The 20,704-nt window shown below is 44.2% G+C and overlaps 11 protein-coding genes across 11 annotated transcripts; 3 read left to right on the top strand and 8 right to left on the bottom strand. All coding sequences in view use genetic code 12, as the record gives it.

Annotated features, from left to right (window-relative positions):
• Positions 1–30: 30 nt before the first annotated feature.
• Positions 31–396, bottom strand: FOB63_005165 (mitochondrial 37S ribosomal protein uS13m; the record flags this gene model as incomplete). Its single annotated transcript, XM_002617149.1, has 1 exon — positions 31–396. One exon carries the CDS (start codon positions 394–396, stop codon positions 31–33), a length of 366 nt encoding a protein of 121 aa, XP_002617195.1.
• Positions 397–784: 388 nt separating this feature from the next.
• On the bottom strand, positions 785–1,660 carry FOB63_005164 (uncharacterized protein; the record flags this gene model as incomplete). Its single annotated transcript, XM_002617150.1, has 1 exon — positions 785–1,660. The coding sequence occupies one exon, from the start codon at positions 1,658–1,660 to the stop codon at positions 785–787; it is 876 nt and encodes a 291-aa protein (XP_002617196.1).
• A 561-nt stretch (positions 1,661–2,221) lies between these two features.
• On the bottom strand, positions 2,222–2,831 carry TPM2 (tropomyosin; the record flags this gene model as incomplete). Its single annotated transcript, XM_002617151.2, has 2 exons — positions 2,222–2,689; positions 2,814–2,831. The coding sequence occupies 2 exons, from the start codon at positions 2,829–2,831 to the stop codon at positions 2,222–2,224; spliced, it is 486 nt and encodes a 161-aa protein (XP_002617197.2).
• Positions 2,832–3,392: 561 nt separating this feature from the next.
• LSM6 (U4/U6-U5 snRNP complex subunit) lies at positions 3,393–3,682 on the top strand (the record flags this gene model as incomplete). Its single annotated transcript, XM_066102462.1, has 2 exons — positions 3,393–3,609; positions 3,660–3,682. 2 exons carry the CDS (start codon positions 3,393–3,395, stop codon positions 3,680–3,682), a joined length of 240 nt encoding a protein of 79 aa, XP_065958226.1.
• Positions 3,683–4,168: 486 nt separating this feature from the next.
• On the top strand, positions 4,169–4,834 carry ATP17 (F1F0 ATP synthase subunit f; the record flags this gene model as incomplete). Its single annotated transcript, XM_002617152.2, has 2 exons — positions 4,169–4,309; positions 4,595–4,834. The coding sequence occupies 2 exons, from the start codon at positions 4,169–4,171 to the stop codon at positions 4,832–4,834; spliced, it is 381 nt and encodes a 126-aa protein (XP_002617198.2).
• A 1,069-nt stretch (positions 4,835–5,903) lies between these two features.
• Positions 5,904–9,584, top strand: KIN2 (serine/threonine protein kinase; the record flags this gene model as incomplete). The annotated part of the gene is made up of 1 exon (XM_002617153.1): positions 5,904–9,584. One exon carries the CDS (start codon positions 5,904–5,906, stop codon positions 9,582–9,584), a length of 3,681 nt encoding a protein of 1,226 aa, XP_002617199.1.
• Positions 9,585–9,677: 93 nt separating this feature from the next.
• Positions 9,678–10,001, bottom strand: FOB63_005159 (uncharacterized protein; the record flags this gene model as incomplete). The annotated part of the gene is made up of 1 exon (XM_002617154.1): positions 9,678–10,001. The coding sequence occupies one exon, from the start codon at positions 9,999–10,001 to the stop codon at positions 9,678–9,680; it is 324 nt and encodes a 107-aa protein (XP_002617200.1).
• Positions 10,002–10,230: 229 nt separating this feature from the next.
• Positions 10,231–11,808, bottom strand: FOB63_005158 (uncharacterized protein; the record flags this gene model as incomplete). The annotated part of the gene is made up of 1 exon (XM_002617155.1): positions 10,231–11,808. One exon carries the CDS (start codon positions 11,806–11,808, stop codon positions 10,231–10,233), a length of 1,578 nt encoding a protein of 525 aa, XP_002617201.1.
• A 645-nt stretch (positions 11,809–12,453) lies between these two features.
• INO2 (Ino2p) lies at positions 12,454–13,818 on the bottom strand (the record flags this gene model as incomplete). Its single annotated transcript, XM_002617156.1, has 1 exon — positions 12,454–13,818. The coding sequence occupies one exon, from the start codon at positions 13,816–13,818 to the stop codon at positions 12,454–12,456; it is 1,365 nt and encodes a 454-aa protein (XP_002617202.1).
• A 1,623-nt stretch (positions 13,819–15,441) lies between these two features.
• FOB63_005156 (uncharacterized protein) lies at positions 15,442–16,548 on the bottom strand (the record flags this gene model as incomplete). The annotated part of the gene is made up of 1 exon (XM_002617157.1): positions 15,442–16,548. The coding sequence occupies one exon, from the start codon at positions 16,546–16,548 to the stop codon at positions 15,442–15,444; it is 1,107 nt and encodes a 368-aa protein (XP_002617203.1).
• A 384-nt stretch (positions 16,549–16,932) lies between these two features.
• Positions 16,933–20,577, bottom strand: BMS1 (GTPase; the record flags this gene model as incomplete). The annotated part of the gene is made up of 1 exon (XM_002617158.1): positions 16,933–20,577. One exon carries the CDS (start codon positions 20,575–20,577, stop codon positions 16,933–16,935), a length of 3,645 nt encoding a protein of 1,214 aa, XP_002617204.1.
• Positions 20,578–20,704: the final 127 nt, after the last annotated feature.

Below are 20,704 nucleotides of genomic sequence, written 5' to 3'. Positions count from 1 at the left end.
TTTTTGTAGCAGCTAGTAGCACACCATTGCTTACAACTTTCTGTCGAGTCTGTTCAATCTCTTGGCTGTCGAAGCATTGTTTCTAGTTCTTTGGCCACGGACAGGCAAACCGGCCGCATGTCTGTTACCAGCGTAAGAACCGATTTCCTTCTTTTGTTGGATGTTTTCCAATATTCTCTGTTTCAAGTGGCCTTCGATGGTCAAGTCTGACAACTCCTTGTTGATGGCCATGATTTGAGGTTCGGTCAACTGGTTCATTCTCATTCTTGGGTAGATGCCCACTTTTGCGCAAATCTGCTGGGCAGTCGTGTATCCGACACCAAAGATTCTTTTCGCCAAGCCGATTCTGACCAAGGCGTTGTGCTTGATAGACTTTCCAAAGATGTGGACACCCATGAGCAGTTGAAGAGAGAATTTTTTGGTGTGCAGAAAATCAGAGTTCAAGTTCGCGCTACCAGAACAAGATAGATGGGCATAGTGAGATAAGTGAAAGGATTGGACACCTTACTTGGGTGATGTCCAGTATGAAATGAAAGACCGGTTATTCTTTCTGTAAAAATACTTTTGATTCTCTGAAATAGTATTGAATTTACTCTGAAAAGATTTTATTATTACATATCCTAAAAGGCTGTAGCCCACCACTGTGAGAGCGCACTACAGTGTGTAAGGCAGGGCCTGCCAAATTGCTTTCAGATGAAATGTAAGTGTTGATAAGCAAGGCAGACTGGCAGATTGAAAAGGTGTGTTGAATGCTGGCTGATTTACAGCCTGGATGAGACTATGGCTATGTCGAAGCAGAGATCCATGCCTGTCGTTGCAGATCAATGTCCAAGCGAAGAATAAGAAGGGACCGTAGTAGACCTACCATTGTTATGAAGCTGGCCAAGCCGACAGGCACGACAGCAAATACTGCGATGTTGTAGAAGTCGAAGAATCGTGCGCGGCGTTGGCCCTTCAAATCAATGTTCGAAGTGACAAAGTTCTGGGCAATATAGAGAATTGTAAGCGCACAGCTGATCATGATCCATGTGTGCAAGCCATACGTGTAACCTTCGGCGGAAAACGCTGCCACCAAGTATTGTTCCACCACTATCATGATCGCTGACATGGAGAGCATCCGCACGATGGCGCCGGTGGTGGAGTATGTGACAATCCACCGCACCATGAGCCCGTCAAGTACCGAATACAGAAGGTACGCAGCCACAATGCACCATACGCCAGTGAGAAAGTGTTCAGACAAGCGTGCTGACGTTATGCCCAGGGACCCAGCAGATACAGATGGGCCTTTTAAAAGCACCCACCATGACTGGAAAAGCCCTACTAGACACGGCACAAGTGATATGTCACGACTGACAGCCAAAAGGAAATGCTGCCGAGCATTTAGAAACTGAAGCCCCAACAGCTTGAGCGAACGGCCCCGTCGCACAGGGCGTTCAACGCGGCTTGTCTCTGGGCGAACTCGTTGCGCAAGCCGTCTCCTATGTTGTTCCTGGGACAGTTCGTAAGATGGAATGCGCTCGCCTGGGTCGAATGCCGCATGCTGAACTGGCATCATTCGCCGAAGAGTGCCCACCTCGTCAATCTCAGAGTCCGGACTGGCTTCTGGGGAAGGCTCTAAATGCGGAACCGGAACCGGACGCGGTTCCATTAGCGGTTGCATCGAGTTGCTTGTTGTTCACCGCACTTGTTATGGTGGTAAATTGAGCCGGACTGAGATGATGTACTTTTGCTCTGCGCGTGTTTTGCCCCTAACCTATGGCTTGCCTGTATTGTGTAATTTGTCTCTGGTGGTCTTCTCGAGATATGCGGATATTTTCCCTCGAGATTTCTCTTCTGTGACGTTGTCTCGACCCACTCTGGAGTCTGTGAATAGCCGTCACTTGACCTTGGTGATAACGCGCGCATAGATCATCACCAATGCTTCTCCACTTTTCTCAACCTTGCTTCTACAGGAAATTTTTACTTCACCTTGTAATTGAAAAGCCCACCATATAATGTTCACTTCTGTAGCAAATCAATGGAAAGAGTTCGATGTGACTAGCTGATTATTTTGTATTGCAGTATATATATGTTTGCTGCTTGTACCATGCCCAAATACTAAAGGCCCCCCGGTATCAACGCCTCTGTTTGCTGAGATATCAATTGATGTGTTGGAGTCGTGCACATTTCCCCTTCTACTGGTTTACTTGCGTTAATAGTGGTATCAATTAAATTACTGACCTTAAATAGCCTCTAACTGTTGGCTGATCTCGTCCAACTCGGCCTTAGCAGCACTGTACTTCTCGGACAACTCCTCGTACTTCTTCTCCCAGTCGTCCTTCTCAGATTCCAAAGAGGCAACCTTTCTTTCCAACTGCTCCGCCTTGATGTCTGTTTCTCTCAACTTAGCTGTGGTTTCCTTCAAGTTCTTGTCGGCCTCTTCCAACTCTTCTTCCAAGACCTGGTTCTTCTTGGTGTAGTTCTCATTGGATGTCTTCAAGGAATGCGATTGCTCGGCAGTTTCTTTGATTTCAGTCATGTCTGTCTCCAACTTCTCCACCTCTTCTTCCAAAACCTGGTTCTTTCTGGTCAAAGATTGAATCTGGTGGTCCTTCTCCATGTTCTCCTGTTCCAACTCCTTGATACGAGTAGTCAACTCGTCAGCCTTTTCTTGCCACTTCTCGGCGTCCAACTTCAAACTGTTGATTTTCTATAGATCAGGTTAGTAACCTCGTCTAGGTACACGTGGATCGATCCAAGGGGCCATCTTTTCATTGATTGTTACTGATTTGAGACCCTGTTGGCTGCCGGGGAGACATTGTGCCGATACATACATCCTTGAGCTTGTCCATTGTCACTAATCACCTTCTTGATGGAAGAAAAGAGGGATTTTGCCGAGCACCTTATGTACTTTTTCGGTGACGGGCCACCTCGCGTAAACAAAAGTCACGTGTATGCCACCCTCGGGCTATGCTTTGCTCCAAAACCTTGGGCAAGGGGTTTAATCACTACAAAGTATCAGATGTAGGCAAAGATAGTGGCGCTACAATTCCGCTTGCTGTATGTCTAATTTTTTGCCTTCTGGTTCTTGTTTCATGTGGGAAGCGACTGGCATAACTCCCTTTGCTCGGATGCACGGGGACGCACAGACGATTTCTGCTTAAAGCTTCTGCCATACAAAGTAAGAGGAGTGGCATCCCTTTCTACATTAAAAATTGAAAGCCAATTAACAAAACATATAGCCTTTGCATGATATAGATTTTTGTTTGCTTGTAGTCTGTTGGTTCCACAATTATTGCATTCTTCTCTCTTGGTGGCAACCATTCTTGATCTCCCTTATTTTTATGCTCGCGGCACGACTCTTTTTCGCCTTTCAAGTACAGAAGCTCAGTGACGATAACTAAAATCAGACAATGTCGGCAAATGAACAACTGAAAACAGATCCAACAAAGTTCCTCGGTTCCATAATTGGGAGCACGGTTACTGTCAAGCTTCATAACGGAGTGGAGTACCAGGGAAATCTCCAGAGCATCGATGGCTACATGAATGTCGTCTTAGAGTCTGCGAAGGAATTTGTCAATGCCACTGAAAACAAAAGCTACGGAGACGTTTTCATTAGAGGAAACAACGGTATGTGCCCATTCGATGTCATTTTTGCCCATCAACTTACTAACTTCCAGTGTTGTATATTAGCGAGGCCTGATCTCTTGTATAATAATAAAGGTATACGGATAATTCACCACAAGAAGGCAGTTGCCGTCGGTTATGGTAGAATATGGCGACTCAAAGTAATCTACACGTGGATATGTGTTTGCCTTGGTCTCTACTAGAATAGCCCAGATGGAGGATGTTCAGCACGAGTGAAAGTGCCCAATCGCATGACCTTCGTCGTTTCTTGACAATGTCAACTCTAAACATGTCCAATGTGTATTTATCTCCCATAGACGCATATGGATCGTAAGGTAAAAGCCTTATTCTGCCAATGACAGGTCCGCTTTTGTATGCAACATAATTTTGCGCTAACTTAAAACAGAGCAAGAGTAAAAATAAGAAAAAGAAAAGAAAGAGTGAGGAATAGTATTGATCTATTGTTCGTTCACTCTTCTTACTATTCTCTTTTATTCCAAAGCCTTAACTTTTACAAGCACCTAACAATCTCCCTATAAGATGTACTGTATATTACTAGCGAATGAGAAAGCGCACTGCAAGTGGAAAAAACCGAGACCGAAAAACAAAGCTAACTACTTCTGAAGCACCTTCACCTACCATGTCGTTCATCATCAGAAGACAATTGTCTACTTTGATCCCACCAAAGGTTGCCTCTGCTAAGGTATGTGCGTTCCTTTTGTCTCGCTAGAAATATCGTTCCCTTTTCCATGAACTTTAACGCAGTTGAGGAGCCACGAAGCATAGAGCAAATTCACCTCTAAATACAGATTACCTTTGATTGGATTTCCCTTATTTGAAGAAAAGGGCTTTTCTTGGAACTCTTTCATGAAATGTCCATGTCAATCTTCGTCCCTCTATCCAGCCATTTGCTACGTGTGCTTTTAAGCTTTTGTTCGTGAACTTCCGGTTCGAATGTCCCTGCTTCAAACGAATTACTAACACCCAGAACATTGGCTCTAACCCTAACGCCAAGAGAATGGCTGATGTGGTTTCTTTCTACAAGAAGTTGCCTACTGGCCCAGCTCCAGCTGCTAAGAAGCCAACTACCCCATGGGGCAAGTACAAGGCTGCCTACTTTGATGGCGACAATGCCTCTGGTAAGCCATTGATTCACCTTGCTGTTGTCATCATCCTTGCTGGTTACACTTGGGAATACCAATCTCACTTGAAGCACCACAAACACTAAGGGCGTCACTGGTGTGATTACATAAACGATATTAAAATAAGAGGTCGTTCTTAGGATGGCTGTATATTCCATTTATGAAAAGATTAAAAAAAAAGTATCGTGTAGAGGTTTCAAATTCGTAGAACGGCGGAATACGTTGATGGATTCACATAGTGATCATACGTACTTGCGGATGTTGGGGTACTTTCCAGTAATGTCTTCCGCTTACATGACTCTTTGGGATTCTTACAAATCACATTGTACGGATAAGAGAAATGTGTATCCGAAAATCTACATCATCCCGTTTTGGTTAACGATAACTGATCAAAGTGCGCATGTATAAATCGGGCTGAGCATAGCTCATTACTTCAAGTGATAGATTAGTAATCATCGATAGAATGCTGATGATTGACTTTTCGTTCACAACTAGCGAGGGTCGATTTCTATTATTGTCGCTCTTCCTTTTTTTTTTGCTTCAAACTTTATTCTTCTAAACTTCATGTTCAAACTAAATTCGTAATATTAGTGCGTATCTGCAACAGAAGGCGTATATTCATAAACGAAGTACGATAAAAAAACAAAACTATCCACTTCCACTCTACGCTATCTATCTCACAAATAGGGGTATCACACTACATATCAAAGAGCCTATAATAGATTGGAACGGTTCCCATTTATTGAATTTTATCCTGCTCCTTACCTTTGAATGCGTTGCCCCTGGTACGACGTGCGCGACACAAAAAATACAGGGCAAGCATTGTCGATAAAGCAGAAAGTGTGTTTTTTAACCAGCCCCATTGACCCACGAAAAACAAGGAGAGCCCGAGGCTTCCTCAAGATAAGCTCAATACACATAATTCCTGAATAGGAGAAGTACGGTTTTTGTCAACCCTTAATCACCACCCAATTTATTGTTGTTTCGAGGATCCGTGGTGCCTTTAGCCATCATTAACCAGCCGAGGAAAAAAATCCGAAGTCTAACACCACGTACTGGGTCATTAACAGTTTGGATAGCTTAATTTCATAACCTGTTACAAGATTTGATCTAAATTGAGCCTTTCCTTTTTCTATTTTTAAGGACGCCAGTTTAATGGGAGGTTCGAATAATCCGAATCCTGTCCCTGGCCAACAGTATCAACCGTTTCCCGGCCAACCTGCAACTCCGCGGATGCTCAGGAGCCTTTCGACATCATTAAAGACCCTGAATCCTGAATTTGCCAACGAAATGCAAACTTCAAACTCGCATACAAGAACACCAAGTTCTCATCGTGTTCCCCCGGGAGAAAACCAAATTCCTGCCAGGCATGCGGAGAAGGAATTGTTACCACCAGCATCTCTAAATTCTGATCAGCATCGTTCCAATCCATCTAGACCGCCTGCCGGTCAAGACACCCGAAAGCACCCGACCCCCAGTCAGAAGAATCCTCCACAACCACAACAGCCACATCAACAGCAGCAACAACAGCAGTTCCATCGTAAATGTATTGGTGACTGGGATTTCATCAGCACTATAGGTGCAGGTTCCATGGGTAAAGTGAAATTGGCAAGACACAACTACACAAATGAAAAATGTGCTGTGAAGATTGTCCCGCGTGCAGCGAAGTTGTATCAAAGAGCTCACGCCAACGACCCACCTTTGAAATCGACTGAAGAAGCAATTCAACGTCAAAAGGAATTCGAGAAGGAGGTTGCCAGAGATAAAAGAACGATAAGAGAGGGAGCTCTTGGTCGACTTCTTTTCCACCCACATATTTGTCGTCTATATGAGATGGTACCTATGACAAATCACTACTACATGCTCTTTGAATACGTCGAGGGTGGCCAATTGCTTGATTATATCGTGTCACATGGGTCATTGAACGAGAAGTACGCTCGAAAATTTGCTCGTGGTATTGCACTGGCTTTGGATTATTGTCACAAAAACAACGTGGTACACCGTGACTTGAAGATTGAAAACATTATGATTAACCAGAAGGGAGAGATCAAGATCATTGATTTTGGATTGTCCAATTTGTATGTTCCACATGGCTTGCTTAAAACGTACTGTGGGTCTTTATACTTTGCCGCTCCCGAGTTGTTAAGTGCAAAACCTTACATCGGTCCAGAAGTGGATATCTGGTCATTGGGTGTTGTGTTGTATGTCTTGGTTTGTGGCAAGGTTCCCTTTGACGACCCGCATGTTTCTGTTTTGCATGAGAAAATCAAAAAGGGAAATGTCCAGTACCCTTCATTCATATCCAAAGAATGCGTCTCTCTATTATCTAGGATGCTTGTTGTTGATCCTACTAAAAGAGCATCTTTACAGGAAGTGATTCTGCACCCCTGGATGAACAAGGGATTTGACTTTATTGTTCCTAATTACATGCCGAAGCGTGTGCCTTTGACTCTTCCTCTAGATACAGAGATTATCCAGGCCATTTCATCTTTTGACCTCGGTTCCGTTTCAGCGATTGCCGAAGAGTTGACTAGCATTCTTAATAGTGCAGAGTACCAACAAAGTTACGAGACATGGCATAAATGCGCTAAGCAAGGAAGACCTTTTCATCCTTCCTTTCCAGGCCAGCTAGACCCTACATGCGGTTTCCACCCATTAGTATCCATTTACCACTTAGTGGATGAAATGAGAAAGCGAAGAAAGGCGAAGGAGGAGGCACTTAAGCTGATGATCAAACAGCATGCAAATGAAGATGCCAATGCCCAAAAGTCAAATCAAAATCAATTACCACCCCTTCCCTCGATTGCTCAGACGCCGGCCACTAACGATAATGCGGAAGTTCGCCAAACCGATACTCTGAGAGACAAAGAGAATCCGTTCCTGACTCCAACTCCGAAGGAGAGTTCGCCACCAGCATCAAAGCCTCAGCAGTTGCCAGAACTCAAATTTCCAGAAGAAGCCCACACACAGGCTACCCCAGGATCCATCAAAAGAAATTCCGAATCACCTTCAGAAACAACGGAAAACATTATGCAACAGCCTGCGCCAGGTTCAAGAAATTCAAGCACACCGGTTCCCGAGACTTTGGACCCCAATGCTGGTATGCCACTGGGATTCAATTCGTTGTTCAGAAGACTCTCTTCGAAGAGAACAAAGAATACCAGTGCATCACCCACCCGCGTTGGCTCACAATCCACAAGAGAGAATGCTACTGCACTTGAAAATAGCCCAAGTCCTAAAAAGTCTCAATCTCCCGCACTTCCTGGTTCTCAACACTTGTCGCCGCAGCAATCCGTTGGAAGCAAAGCGGATCCTTTGGTTCGTCGTGGAGTGAGTATGAAGGTTACGGCAAAGGAAAAGTCATCATCGAACGTCAACAGCGACAACATACTAAAGTCTCAATCTCCGAAACTTGCGGATGTGCCCGACTACAAAACACATGGAAGGTCTTCATCATCTTCGGCGAACAAATTTCATGGTTTTATTCCTGTGGAGTATCTCCCACCATTACCCAACATCACTGCGAGTCAGATGGCTGGAGGCAGTTCAACGGAAAAGCCAAATGATAACAATTTGAAAGTTACACCTGTGGCCAAAAAGTTTCACCCTACAGCGAGAGCAAAGTCTGTCGGAGGGCACGCAAGGAAAGACACCTCGTATTACAGAGGAGGTAATCATCCAATGCCCCAACTTCCAAACACCATGGCGGCACAAAACAGTGATGAAATCATTAACTCTGATCAAAAGAGCGACGCTGCATTTGATGATGTGACATTGGATCTGATTGATCATCATCGACTTCCACGCTTGACGGAAGAACAGATCATTGAGCAGTTTAACAAAGCTAGGCGCAACAGCATGCCGTCCATCGAGTACCCTAAGACTCTTTTCTTGAAAGGATTCTTTAGTGTCCAAACCACTTCCACTAAGCCATTGCCAGTCATTCGTTATAACATTATTAATGTGCTCACCAAATTGGGTGTTAGGTTCCAGGAAGTGAAAGGTGGCTTCATATGTGTCCATGCTCCATCTTTAACCACTAAGGAGGAGTCTGAAGATGAAGAAGGGCCTGACGCCATCACTATCATTGACGAATACAAACTGGACGAAAATGAAGAGGAGAAACAACTCTATGGAGACGCATTCAACCCTTCCTCGGAATCTATGAAGGGAAAGGAAGTACCTGAGAGATCGACTACTCCAGAACCTCAGCAGAATGATGTCCCACAAATTGTGACTCCACGAAATCTGACCAAACAGGTCAGTAGGCAACCGTCTTTGAAGATTAATAGCAACGTTGTTTCACCACTGACTACCCCCAAAACACACAGGTCGTCAAATTCCATGAGTGGCCATAGACGTAAGATCTCAATTGGTCAATCATTCTTGAGTTCTTACAGGAAGAAGAATGGCTCGCAAACTTTGATGCCTCCAAATACCCCTGCTGCTGCAAGAGTGAGCAAACTGCTCATGAATGCTGCAGAAGCAGACAGCGATGACCTTGATGATAGTAGTCGTGGTCAATTGCAGCATAGTTCTGGAGGGGACTCCATTGACTCGCTCAATGGGTTAATGATTGGCGGAGGCAGTGATATGTTGGTGTCATCAAGAATTGAACATGGCGCACGTCATCAACGATCCAGAAGCACATCTTTGGATCATGAAACTGCGGGAACAGACATGCGTGCTACCTCAAAGACGCCTTTGAAGTTCGAGATCAACATTGTTAAAGTACCATTGGTGGGATTATATGGTGTGCAATTCAAGAAAACTCTTGGTAATACATGGAACTACAAGACGTTAGCCAGCCAGATTTTGAATGAGTTGAACTTGTGATAAACTCAGGCTTACGTTCAGAGCTTCTATAATAAATATGTTGTTCAGTTCTCTTCTAGTCTTTAATCTAATATTCCGCTGCCTATTTTGTAGTCAGTTTGAGAAGTCGTATGCACGCTCAACCTTTGTGATCTTAGTCGAGCAGTACAGATAAAACCTTGCACGCTGATTTCTGGCCATTGTATGATCCGAGTTGAGCTTCCAATGTCTGATACTATCCAAATCAGCCCAATATGAAACCGTTATTCCCTTCTTACTTTCATCTCTCACGGAATCCACGCCCAAGTAACCAGATTGCGTCGTGGCCAAATCGCTCATGCGAGTAGCGAGCTCTTCATATTCCTTTGCATCTTCGTCACTTAGATCATTCATTTTGCTGACAAATACCACAGCATAATAGGGAGTGAAAGGAGGCATTATAGTGAAGCAAGAGGAATTAGCGATGATTAGTCTCTTGTGCTGAATTCTGTGATGCTGAATTCTGTTGATGAGTCAAGTTTTTTTATTGCATACACTCATGCATAACGAAAGCAAAACCCCTACTAGGTAAATCTTCGTAAAATGAACGGAATGCATCCGTGATGCATGTACAGGTAATTTCATTCTGGCCCAGGTTATTAAACTAACCTAACATACTTTGAGAAGTTCATGAAGTTTCTGCGCCATTCAGCGAAGGCGCACTCGAATTGACATCAGGAATGTTAATGTGTGATTCAGAAACTTCACCTGAAGGCGCATTGTTGGAAATGAGATCCGGTCTATTGAGTCTTTCAGTTCTAAATGAGGTTGCGTCATCTTGATCCGCCAATTCTTCCTTCAAGGGAGAAGATGTTGGCAACTTTGAGTCAGGTACCACTTCTTGAGCCTCCAGCTCCTCCTTCAATGGAGAAGTTTCAGATGTTGGCACTTCTACTGCCCCAGGGCTTGACTCCACTGATATAATTGTGTCATTTGGAGCTTCGGGGCTCTCAGTATTTTCACGGAGGCCAAGGCGCATTTTTAATCTCTCTTCTCTCGAGAGGCCATCGGTATAATCCATCTTGAACTTTTGCTCAAGTTGATTTCGACTACGACGTGACCTCCGGCTAGTTGCATGTTGTAATTCCTCAAGTTCACGAAGTTTTCGTTCTTGCTCTTCTTGCTGTCTTTGCTTTTCCTTGGCCTCAATACGAGAAGAACGTTTTCTTGTTGCTAATAAGCGTGCCATTTCAAATTCTCTCCGCCTGTGAGCAAGGATTTTGCGTTTTCTGATCTCATAAGAGTATATATTGGAAACAAAGTCTGGCTTTGTCAAAATATCGAGAAATATTTTATTTCTCTTCGCCTTTTTTGGCGTTAAAGTTTTGATGAAATCATTAAGTCCGTAAATGTCCTTGTATATCAATTCGAACTTGACCGAAGAAACGTCAAACAATTCTTCTTCATACTCCTCATCAGGGTACTTAGGAGCGAGCTTTCTCTTTTTAGGTACACTCAATTCTGGACACGTTACCACGCGTTTGTACAACGCTGTATCGTCAAACAAAAGAACATAATCTTCACTGGTATCTTGGTTCTTGGCGTGAGAAAAGTTGATGCACAATGGTCTCAAGGCGTCGGGTGGTAATTTATTTTTGTCAATGAAATCTCTAAAATCAGGGTATTGTGTCACTTCGATCATCATCATATACAATATAGTTATCTTCTCATCAATAAAAAGATCATCAAATCTAGGATACACTGTCGGATCGTGTTTCTCATCATCGTATTGGTCTCCTTCCTCGTTTGGTCCACCCAATGGAGTGTCACTGCCAAAGTAAATGCGGAACAAAGACTCAAATGAGCCCAAAGATGCTATTTTCTTGCCATGGATTTTGCTTAGTAAGCCTATTTTCATTTTGTTCACCATAAGAGCCATGTCATCCACAGGAGGCGGATGAACCAAATCGAAAAGTTCAATCTCGAAAAGATCTACATCAAAGTGATCAGATGCTAACTTGAGGTAGCCCCGGCATTGATACATCCAGTTCACGACGTAAATATAGCGGTAATCGGAGCGAAACGTTTTCCATCGTTTATCCTTGGGGTAGTTATGTTGAAGAGACTCAACAGTGGTGTCGTTGGGAAGTAGCACTGGAGTCAATTTGAGCAATGCAGATTTTTCCTCTTCATTGCCAATGGTGAGAGCGTGGCCCGGATGCGATGAGTCCACCGCCACGGGCGTTTGGGACTTGCTTGACGTCATTGGAAAAAAGACTTTGGTCTTCCGACTTGGATCTAAAGAATGCGCGATATGTACAGCGCGACTTGGATGCGAGACGTGTACTAATGAATACTGCAATTCTCTCTTGACAAGCGCATTTCCCACTGGGTATCTTCCCGATTCGCAGAAACAACAGTAAAGAAATGTGTGACTAGATTGTTGTTCGGATGAGAGAAGTACGTAGACCTAAACATGAACGGGTATTTACTGGGAATATTGGTAGTGATAATGCGAATACCTAGCAACCTAGAGCGCGCAAATTTCGTGGCATCATTATCTAGAAGCGCAATTTCAACACATACGGCGGGGCGGGCGTAAGGGGTCCGCCTAAGTTGAAATGCAATTCTATGCACATCAAGGCTAACAGAAGCCTTCGTTCTTAAAATTATGCGCTGCGCACTGAACAATACGCGGATGCCGAACCCAGACCTGGATTGCGTTTGCTTGCAACACCAAATGCACAAACGCATAAACTGACAGACCCCCACTCTGGGGCACCGAGGTACCGCCACAGCGACACCACTTTACACTAGGGTTAGTGGCTTGGGATACTACAATGATTAGCCTTGGTGTATGCATAATATATTAGGTTACACGAACTACCACAAGCGGCGGCGCACTTTCGCACTAGCGATAGCCGGCGATTAACTCTTGCAACTTTTCATTCTTGTCACGAATTTTCATGATTTCAAGACTGATCTTCAATAACGCGGTATGCTTGGATAAGTTGGGCAAGCCATCCTTATTGATTTGTTTGCGCTTCGATTTTTTCGCAGACGACGTTAATGCAGAGGCAGACACCAAGTCATTCTTGTAGTCATCAACATTGGTGATCAATCTTAAACATCTCTCGTAAGCCTGCTTACAAAGGAGACGGCGCCTCTGTTCCGAGTGTGAGTGGTTCAATCTTTTCTGTTCCAATGAAAGTAGTGGTTTACTAGTCTTTTTCTTCTTCTTCAGTTGCACAGTTTCCAACATTGTGCCATCATCTAACGACGTTTTCTTTCCTTGCTCTGCATTGGAAACTTGCCTTGAGCTGTTAGGAGTCGGAAGTTGGAAGTTTTGTTCGTTGTGGGAGCTAAACGTTGGTAAATATTGAGATGACTGGTTACCAAATCCACCGCCATTCTCGTTCTTCACCAGATCAGGGTAATCAGAACGAGATGCTGACAGTCTTTGTTCTGCAGTACCCATGGTATGCAAATCAAATAGCTGCGGCGTCGAAGGCTGTGCCTGGTTGTACAAATCGAGAGGATTTGCCAGATTGGACGAAGCCAAGTTGTCCAAGAACTTTTCTAGCGCGTTGGACTCTGTGCTAGAAAAAAAATGATCCAACTCGTCATGACTATCGTCTTCGTACTCCTCCTGTTCTTGAAAACTGGTATGTCCTTTAGAAACGGTCTGTTCCGGAAGTGACATTTTCATGGCACGCTTCTGGAGATCCTGGAAGTTTTTGTAACTAGGGAATCCACTGTGGTTATCGGCAAAGCGCTTGTGGAGTTCATTGGAATTGAAACCAGGTGCACTCAGTGCTGGAGCTCTGGGGTAGCTCTTTTCAACTGCTTCACCAGGGGGCGACAATAATGGCATGCTGCCAAACGAGTTCTGGTCTTGTAAATGCTGGTTGTCGTGCACTTGTAGATAAGATTGAGCAGGACGCATATGGTTATGCGAGAGCGTGTTGTTCATGTTGATCTGCTGGGCTCTCTGTAGCTCTTCAACACCAAGCAATGCACTCTTTTGCTGCATCTGCGTGTACATGCCGTATGCCTGTTCAAAACCCATATCCATAGTAACCATATCAAGGGAGAAGACGTCCTCATCATCGGTGGAGGTTGTGGGAGTTTTGGCCACTTTGCGCTTTTTCTGTGGAGGTACCTCACGGCATTGGGTTGAAAGTCCACTGTGGCTCATGAACTGGCGAGATGGGGGATAGCCAAAGGCATCGAGATTCATCTGCGGAGTCACGTCTGATGTAGCCGTGTGAGACATTGTTAGAAGAAATATTGGGGCGTTGGAAGAATATTTTTAGGAAGCAAGGGAAGAAAAATCAACAAGTGTGGGGAGTGTAAGGAGGGTAAGGCGAAGCTTATATAATGGCAAAGGAAGACAAGACCGGATCCAGAAACGGGCAACAGCCGCTTTGTAAGTAGCCAAAAAAAGTATGGGTACTGTAGAAAACGGAGAAAGTTACGGTTGATTTCAACGCAACCGAACACCAAAGACTGCACGTAACAGAGTCCGCGGACCAGACAACCGTTTGAATATAGGGCCCAAATTGAGTTTGAGAGGCGGGGGAAAAGGTGAACAGCCAAGCATAAGCATCCAAAAGGGCTGGTGTAACTATAAAGCTGCAATCAGACACCAATGGTGAGGATTCTGTGAGTGCAGCTTCAAGCCGATGACGCAAGGGAGGCTTCGTAGAATACGTGAATGCAGGCTCACCCCGCGTTAGGCAAAAGAGGCTGCACAGTAAGGAGATAAATCCGGTAGATGCATGAGGGCCCATTGAGCACCCGAGGCTTCTTGCATACGCATAATCTGTGCTCCCCTCCTTGTATCCTGTTTGAGTAATTGTCACTGGTTGCCGCTCCGAGCCAGAACTTTATTGGTCATTCGTCTCGATTTGTCCTTCTCCTTTGTCGTTTATCCGGACCATCTATTCCCTTAGTCCGACTTCTAAATCTGGTTGGGGATGTAGTGCTACTAACGTAATTTTCTCGTCTATAGGACCGGGGGATTTGCACCTCCGCATTGTTCTCATGATTTGCTCATTTGTAAGCCTGAAAGTCCATCACCGAACACTATAAGCCAACATCTTCTACTCTCAGATAGATGGAACGACTATAGCATTAAGCATCTTTTTCTACTCAAAGTCATTATACCAGATAACGTGTATTTGGACCTCTTCACCTCTTCTTGATGGTGTCCAATTATTCAGAACTTTTTTGTTGTACTTTTGAATCTGATCTTTCAGGAACAAACGACGCAGCACCGATGTTCCGGACGTGGAATGCTCGTAGTGTGATGCAAGAAAACGCCAGCCCGAAACCGCGTATCTTTGTTTTCTTATTGTTATCAGACCCGGGTAGTGATTTTTTTTCTTTTTGTTTGATAAGCCACGAGGCTTTGTTATTTCCTGGCAGATGGAATGTTAGCGCCACCACAATAGGCTGCAAGTAGGGGCCACTAAAGGTCAAACATAAGCAAGATTCGGGTTTAAGTTGAATATTTTATCCGAATATTTTCAGTCCGGATAGCTATTCTTAGAGAGATGAGCCACAAGAAGGAACAGAAATGGTTCTTTTCACGGCACAGATATCTAGCTCGATGAGTCCCGAGAGGAGATGGTATCAGACTGCAAGGGGCCTGTTTCTGACCTTTGCCTCTATCCAAGAGCTGTTGCTATTAGTCGCATGCCTAGAGATACAGAAGATTATTGTAAAAGATAACATAGACCGTTGAAGTTCGAAGACGGGCCGCCATGGAGAATATAAGGTGAAATAATAGAAAAAATAAAACCACAAAGCTTGTGGTACACCCGGAGACAAGCACTACAACTTCACATGTACGTCATCTGTGAGACTGCCGTTCATTAAAATTATTAAAGAATCTTCAATTCGTAGCGTTTTCGTTATGCTCTGCAGAGCTTTCAGGGAAGTGTTTTTTGCAAAAACTGCGCAATGCTAGAAAGTTTTTGGTAAGAAAGTGGTTGAGAATATACTCGCTGACAATAAGCTTAAAGTTGCACAAGTAGAGGAAGCTGATTTCGAACTTGCATAAGTCCTTGAGGTCTACGCCCACAACTTGGGCAAAGCTCCTTTGCTTCTGATAAATGTCTTCCAATTTCTTAGTCAGACATCTTATCAGAGCTGCAATGAGCCGATAAACATTAAGAGGAGTCAAGGGAATGGCGCCATAGAGAGCACAAAGCTTGAAAAGCATATAAGCACAGTGAATGTACACCGAGATGGAAACAGAAGGTGAATACTTGTTGATGCGAAGAAGAAAGTCCTTGATAGAAACACTAGGTTCCTTAGCCAAGCTGAACACCTTCAAAAGATGCTCACTTTGTTGCTGAATGTTCGGGCGAAGGTAGAATAACGCTTCGCTTTTAACCCTTTCGTTGCTGTGGCAAGTAATAGGGTCAGCGACTTGGTCCAAAGACGTGGACTGAATGAGCGATTCCGTCGAAATAAACTCTTCATGCGCAACATCGACTTCGTCGCCGTTTGGAGTTACTGCATCGGACATGTCTGCATCGCTGCTTTGTCGTAGAGGGGAAAGAGCCGAGGCATCAAGGCCGATCTTAGCTGCTTCAGAGAGCGAAACATAGGAGTCTGGGTCTGCAAGGGCCACGCCTGCATCGGAAAAGTCTACTGCTAGAGCGTCCGAGGGAAGCAGAGGTTCTTCAACGTTTGAAGTCGCAGAGAAGGACAAGTCGGTGACATCAATATTGTAGGAGTCGAGTTGCTCCTGGCGAAATTTGCACAACAAATCCGCATGCGCGCTGAGCTTGATCAAGTCCTGGAGCGTGGCATGGAAGATGGCTATGGCATGGAATATCTGGAGTCGATTGATGTCTTTGATGTCATTGGCCAAGTCAAACTCTAACTCATTCAAAGAGACCTCGTCGAGCGAGTGCGGATCATCAACAAAAGTTTCACGTGGTCTTTTCAACGGTATGTCCGTCACATACTTGCTTGAATAGGTTGAGGCCATGGTAGATTCGAAGCAAAGTAGCCTGAGCCTAAGGTCGCACTGATGTATTTAGATTTTGTATGCGTGTCGCGGAAGCGAAATGCGAGAAATGACCAAGGGAGCAAAAACGGGACAACCGGGGTAAGCAAGCGGGGCGAAACGAAAAACTTTACAGAAAATTCTCTTCCATGCTTGCGTACTTTTTCCCCTTTGGAAAAGCAAAGCTTATGACTACAAACTGTCTACGCGAGATCTTTAACCTTTTCTTTTGCTCTTCGCTTACACTCTATAGTACAGGTCGCATAGTGGGGCGACTCCGGGATGCAGGGATGGAACATTATACTTGTGATGGGGAAGACATACAACTTGTCCAATGTGCACAATAATATGTAATGATGCTATATGCTAACGTCTTTTCTTGGAGCCAAAAGCAGCGGCATTGCCGTCGTCTTTGTCCAAGCCTCTCTTTTTCCCCTCTCTCATAAAGTACTCTTTCTTTCTTTCCTTCTCCTTCTCCTTTCTCAACTCTTCCTTCTTGGCAATTTCTTTCAACCGGTCCTGGAACTTCTCTTGCTTCTTGGTCTTTCTCTTGGTATCCTTTTCTCTCTTGAGCGTGTTGATCTTGTTTATCAAATCTCTCATTTTCTTTTCATCTCCATCAACAACAACAGCCCGCTTCGCCAAATACGTTTTCTTCTTCTGTGGCTTCATCTCAGCCACTTTCGATTTGAATGGCAACTCCTTCTGGATAGACTTTGGCACTCTCAAAGGATTGAACTTTCTCTCTTCTCTTTCAATCTTCTTGTACGCAGAGTCCTTTTCTAATGGAGTAGGGATATTCTGTGCTGCTCTGACTTGTCCTGTCAACCTCATACCCTTCCATTCTTGATGCTGTCCAAGTAACAACGAAGTCACCGGATTGTAGAACTTCTTGACCTTGACGGGGTACCAAGTCTTCAAGAAAACTGTGTCAGACATGAGAATCTTGTCCTCAAACGTCGCTCTAAAGTAACCATCTGGTTTCGATAATGCCCGTTTGATCTCTCCTCGTATACCAGACACAGTTCTGATGGATGCACCTTCAAACTTGGCAACTTCCAAAGAATTAGTAAACATGTCTTTGATGAATGCAGTGTTTCTAAAGATCTTGTAAGGATGACCCACCAATTTTAATTTCTTGACAATTTCCACCGACAGATTTAAGTCCTCAACAATGCCTGTTGCAGCAACTCTGAAAGATCCGGTCGTCGACGATTGGTCCACAATGTTGAAACCCACAAAAGTAGTATTGGGTGCAACCAAAGGTCCATAGAAAGACGCAAAACAATATGCGTGCTCTGGAGTGTACTTCAACATTCTGTTACGAGTACGAGAGTCGGTAGTGGTGTAAATAGGAATTGTCTGAAACCTTCTCCAACCCAACGACAAAATCAAAGGATCTTGTGATTTCAAGATTTTCTTGTGCCAACGGTGTCTTCTGATTCTGACATTCATGATTCCAAATCTAGATTCCGTGGCCAACAATCCTCCCAAAACGATTGGATATTCTGGTTGCAAATTTTCAATGAATTCACATGGCAAGTTTTCAAAGACAATCTTGACGTAGGAACCGGCACGATAACCCTCAATCTTGATTCTGGTTTCAGGGTCCATTTCTTCGAGCTCAGCCTTGTTAATTTCCAATTGTTTTGCCATCTTATTCTTTTGGAACTCGTACCAAGTATCTGCCTCAGTGTCACCCTCTGGGTCATCTGCACCAAATTCTCTGTCCTCCTCTTCCTCAAATTGCATTTTGAGTTTAGCCTTTTTGGCAGCATTAAGTTCTCTTTTCTGCTCCACAGTCATATTCTCGTCTTCCTCGGGAGCTTCATCCTTATCCTCTTCAGCTTCAAAGTCAGCAAAATCATCTTCATCATTAGCATCTTCATCCGCAGATGCTGCATGTTCATCATTCGCTTCATTGTTTTCTCCATCCTCCAAATCTTCGAAATCGCCATAAACTTCATCATCATCATCATCATCGCCAGCCTCTTTATTAGCGTCCTTGCTTTCTTCATTTAATTTAGGTGCAACCAACAAGCGTTCCTTCAAGATTTTGTAACCGTTTTCATACTCTTCATCACTATCTTCCATAGTAGAGGCGTCGAACTTAGCCCGAAGTTCATCGATGGGAGGGAATGATGGAATGAAAGTGTCCAAATCTTCTGAAACCAGAGAAGTATCCTTCTTCTTGAAAAAATCATCATCTTCTTCAATGTCGGATTCTTCCTCTTCATCCTCGACAGTTTGTTGCTTCCATCTTCTGATTACTTCTGCAGGCTCAATGTTGTCCAAGTAAAGTAACTTATTAATATTCCATCTGCGTTGCACAGTTCCCTTTAGTTTGGAGGCCATGGCAACGTAATCGTCCTCGTCTGAAGATAAAGACGAGTCTTCAACAAATTCTAAATTGTCCTTGGCACGATCACCAAAATCAATTTCCACCTTCTTGGGTTCCTTCTCGTCCAAGTCCGAGTCCAGTTCTCTTTCTTCATCATCATCAGGCATATCATCGAACTCTGTGTCTTCAGCTAACGATTTGCCATAAATCCGAGGTTTTCTTACAGAAGTTCTGCCCGTATTACGAGACTCCGTTTCTTCGTCTTCTGAAAGTAATCCTTGCATGTTTTCATCATCCAGTTGTAAGGAGTCATCTCTCTCGATCTCAGCAGAATTAGAGAACAATTTCAATCCAGGACCCTCGGCAAACCGCTCGTGCATAGTCTTTTGGACATCTTGCAAACCTGTCACAAGTTTTTCACCTTCACCTTGCTCCTGACCCGGAACAAAAGATTGCTTGTCTCCAACATCAATGTAGACTGCATCCTTATCAACCAAGACACCTCCAACATCAGACATTGGTGCGTAGATTATCTTCTGTTTATCTTCAAGACGCTTTCTTCTTCTTCTCCTCGTAGGAACAATTTCCTCTCCTGCCTCGGCTGCAGCTTTAGCCTTTTCTCTTTCGAGCTCGTCCAATTTCTGCTCAAAGTACGGTGTTGGACAAGGGTCTGGTAACTTCTCAACAGCATGGACAACGTGGTCTCCAACACCAGCAATATGGATATTAGCACCGGTGGCAGGTAAAGGAGTTCCATGCAAGTAACCGTAGATGGCCACTTTTCTGTCGCACTTAGGGTTTTCGGATATGAGTTGGGGGTGGGTCAAGTCCGTTACACGATCGGCCAACAAATATGGATGCTCATTCCGCCATTTCAATGGTCGGAACTTCATCACTGACATGAAGCGGCACAAGTTTAAGATTTCTCGATCAGGATATCTTCCATTGATGACACCGGAAAGGTAAAACAACTTGGCACCTTGATACACTTCTGTCCAGAAACGATGCTTCAATCTCTTTTTGGACGTTCTTAAAGTGCTTTGACTTTTGAATAAGTCCAAGTGTGTTGCCACTCCCAACACTCTGGGCATACCATGGTGTTGCGCAATATTCAAGAACTCCATTGTTTCCATCTCCAATCCAAAGTTACCATCAACAAGCAACAAAACCAAGTCCGCGATCTTGGCTGCATCAACCATAGAGTTCAAGTCATTGTTTACCTCCATAAATGTAAGTCTCCGTCTTTTCCCGCTCACCACGGTGATTGGACCTTTGACTTCTGTCAAGGTGGACTTTGTCAATTTTTTCACAAGCGACTTGATCAAAGTGGTCTTTCCTGTTCCTGGAGGCCCCACCACAGCCACAATAACTGGTGGAGGATCGTCATCAGGTGTCCTGTCCACCATGGGGACATGTAGTCTCTTTTCGTTAACATCGTGGGCTCTTCTGGCTTGCTTCTCAAGCTTCTTGGGGGCAGCCACAGCAAAGGCCTTGGCGTTATGGCCGTTCTGATGGAGCTTCTTCTTTGCTGTGTTTTTCTTGCCGTCATTGCCACGATGCGGCTTGTTCAGCTGCTGTGTGGAATCCATAGACTTGAAGAAGTATAGTGAGGTTTCTATGAGGCATCTCATCGCATTTTTTTGTGGACAGATACACCCGTACCTCCCCATGCATTGGTGCCACTTCAGACGATCTGAAGAAAGAACATTGCTGATTACATGAAAACAAGTGGATTCAACGAGTAAATGGCCAATTATTAAAGGCTGAAAGCTGTATTTTTCTTTTCTTTTTTTTTTT

Source organism: Clavispora lusitaniae, assembly GCF_014636115.1.
Source record: "Clavispora lusitaniae strain FDAARGOS_655 chromosome Unknown tig00002663_pilon, whole genome shotgun sequence".
Taxonomy (NCBI): domain Eukaryota; kingdom Fungi; phylum Ascomycota; class Pichiomycetes; order Serinales; family Metschnikowiaceae; genus Clavispora; species Clavispora lusitaniae.
Note: the sequence above shows the minus strand (reverse complement) of the source record. Positions and strands in the feature narration are given on the sequence as shown.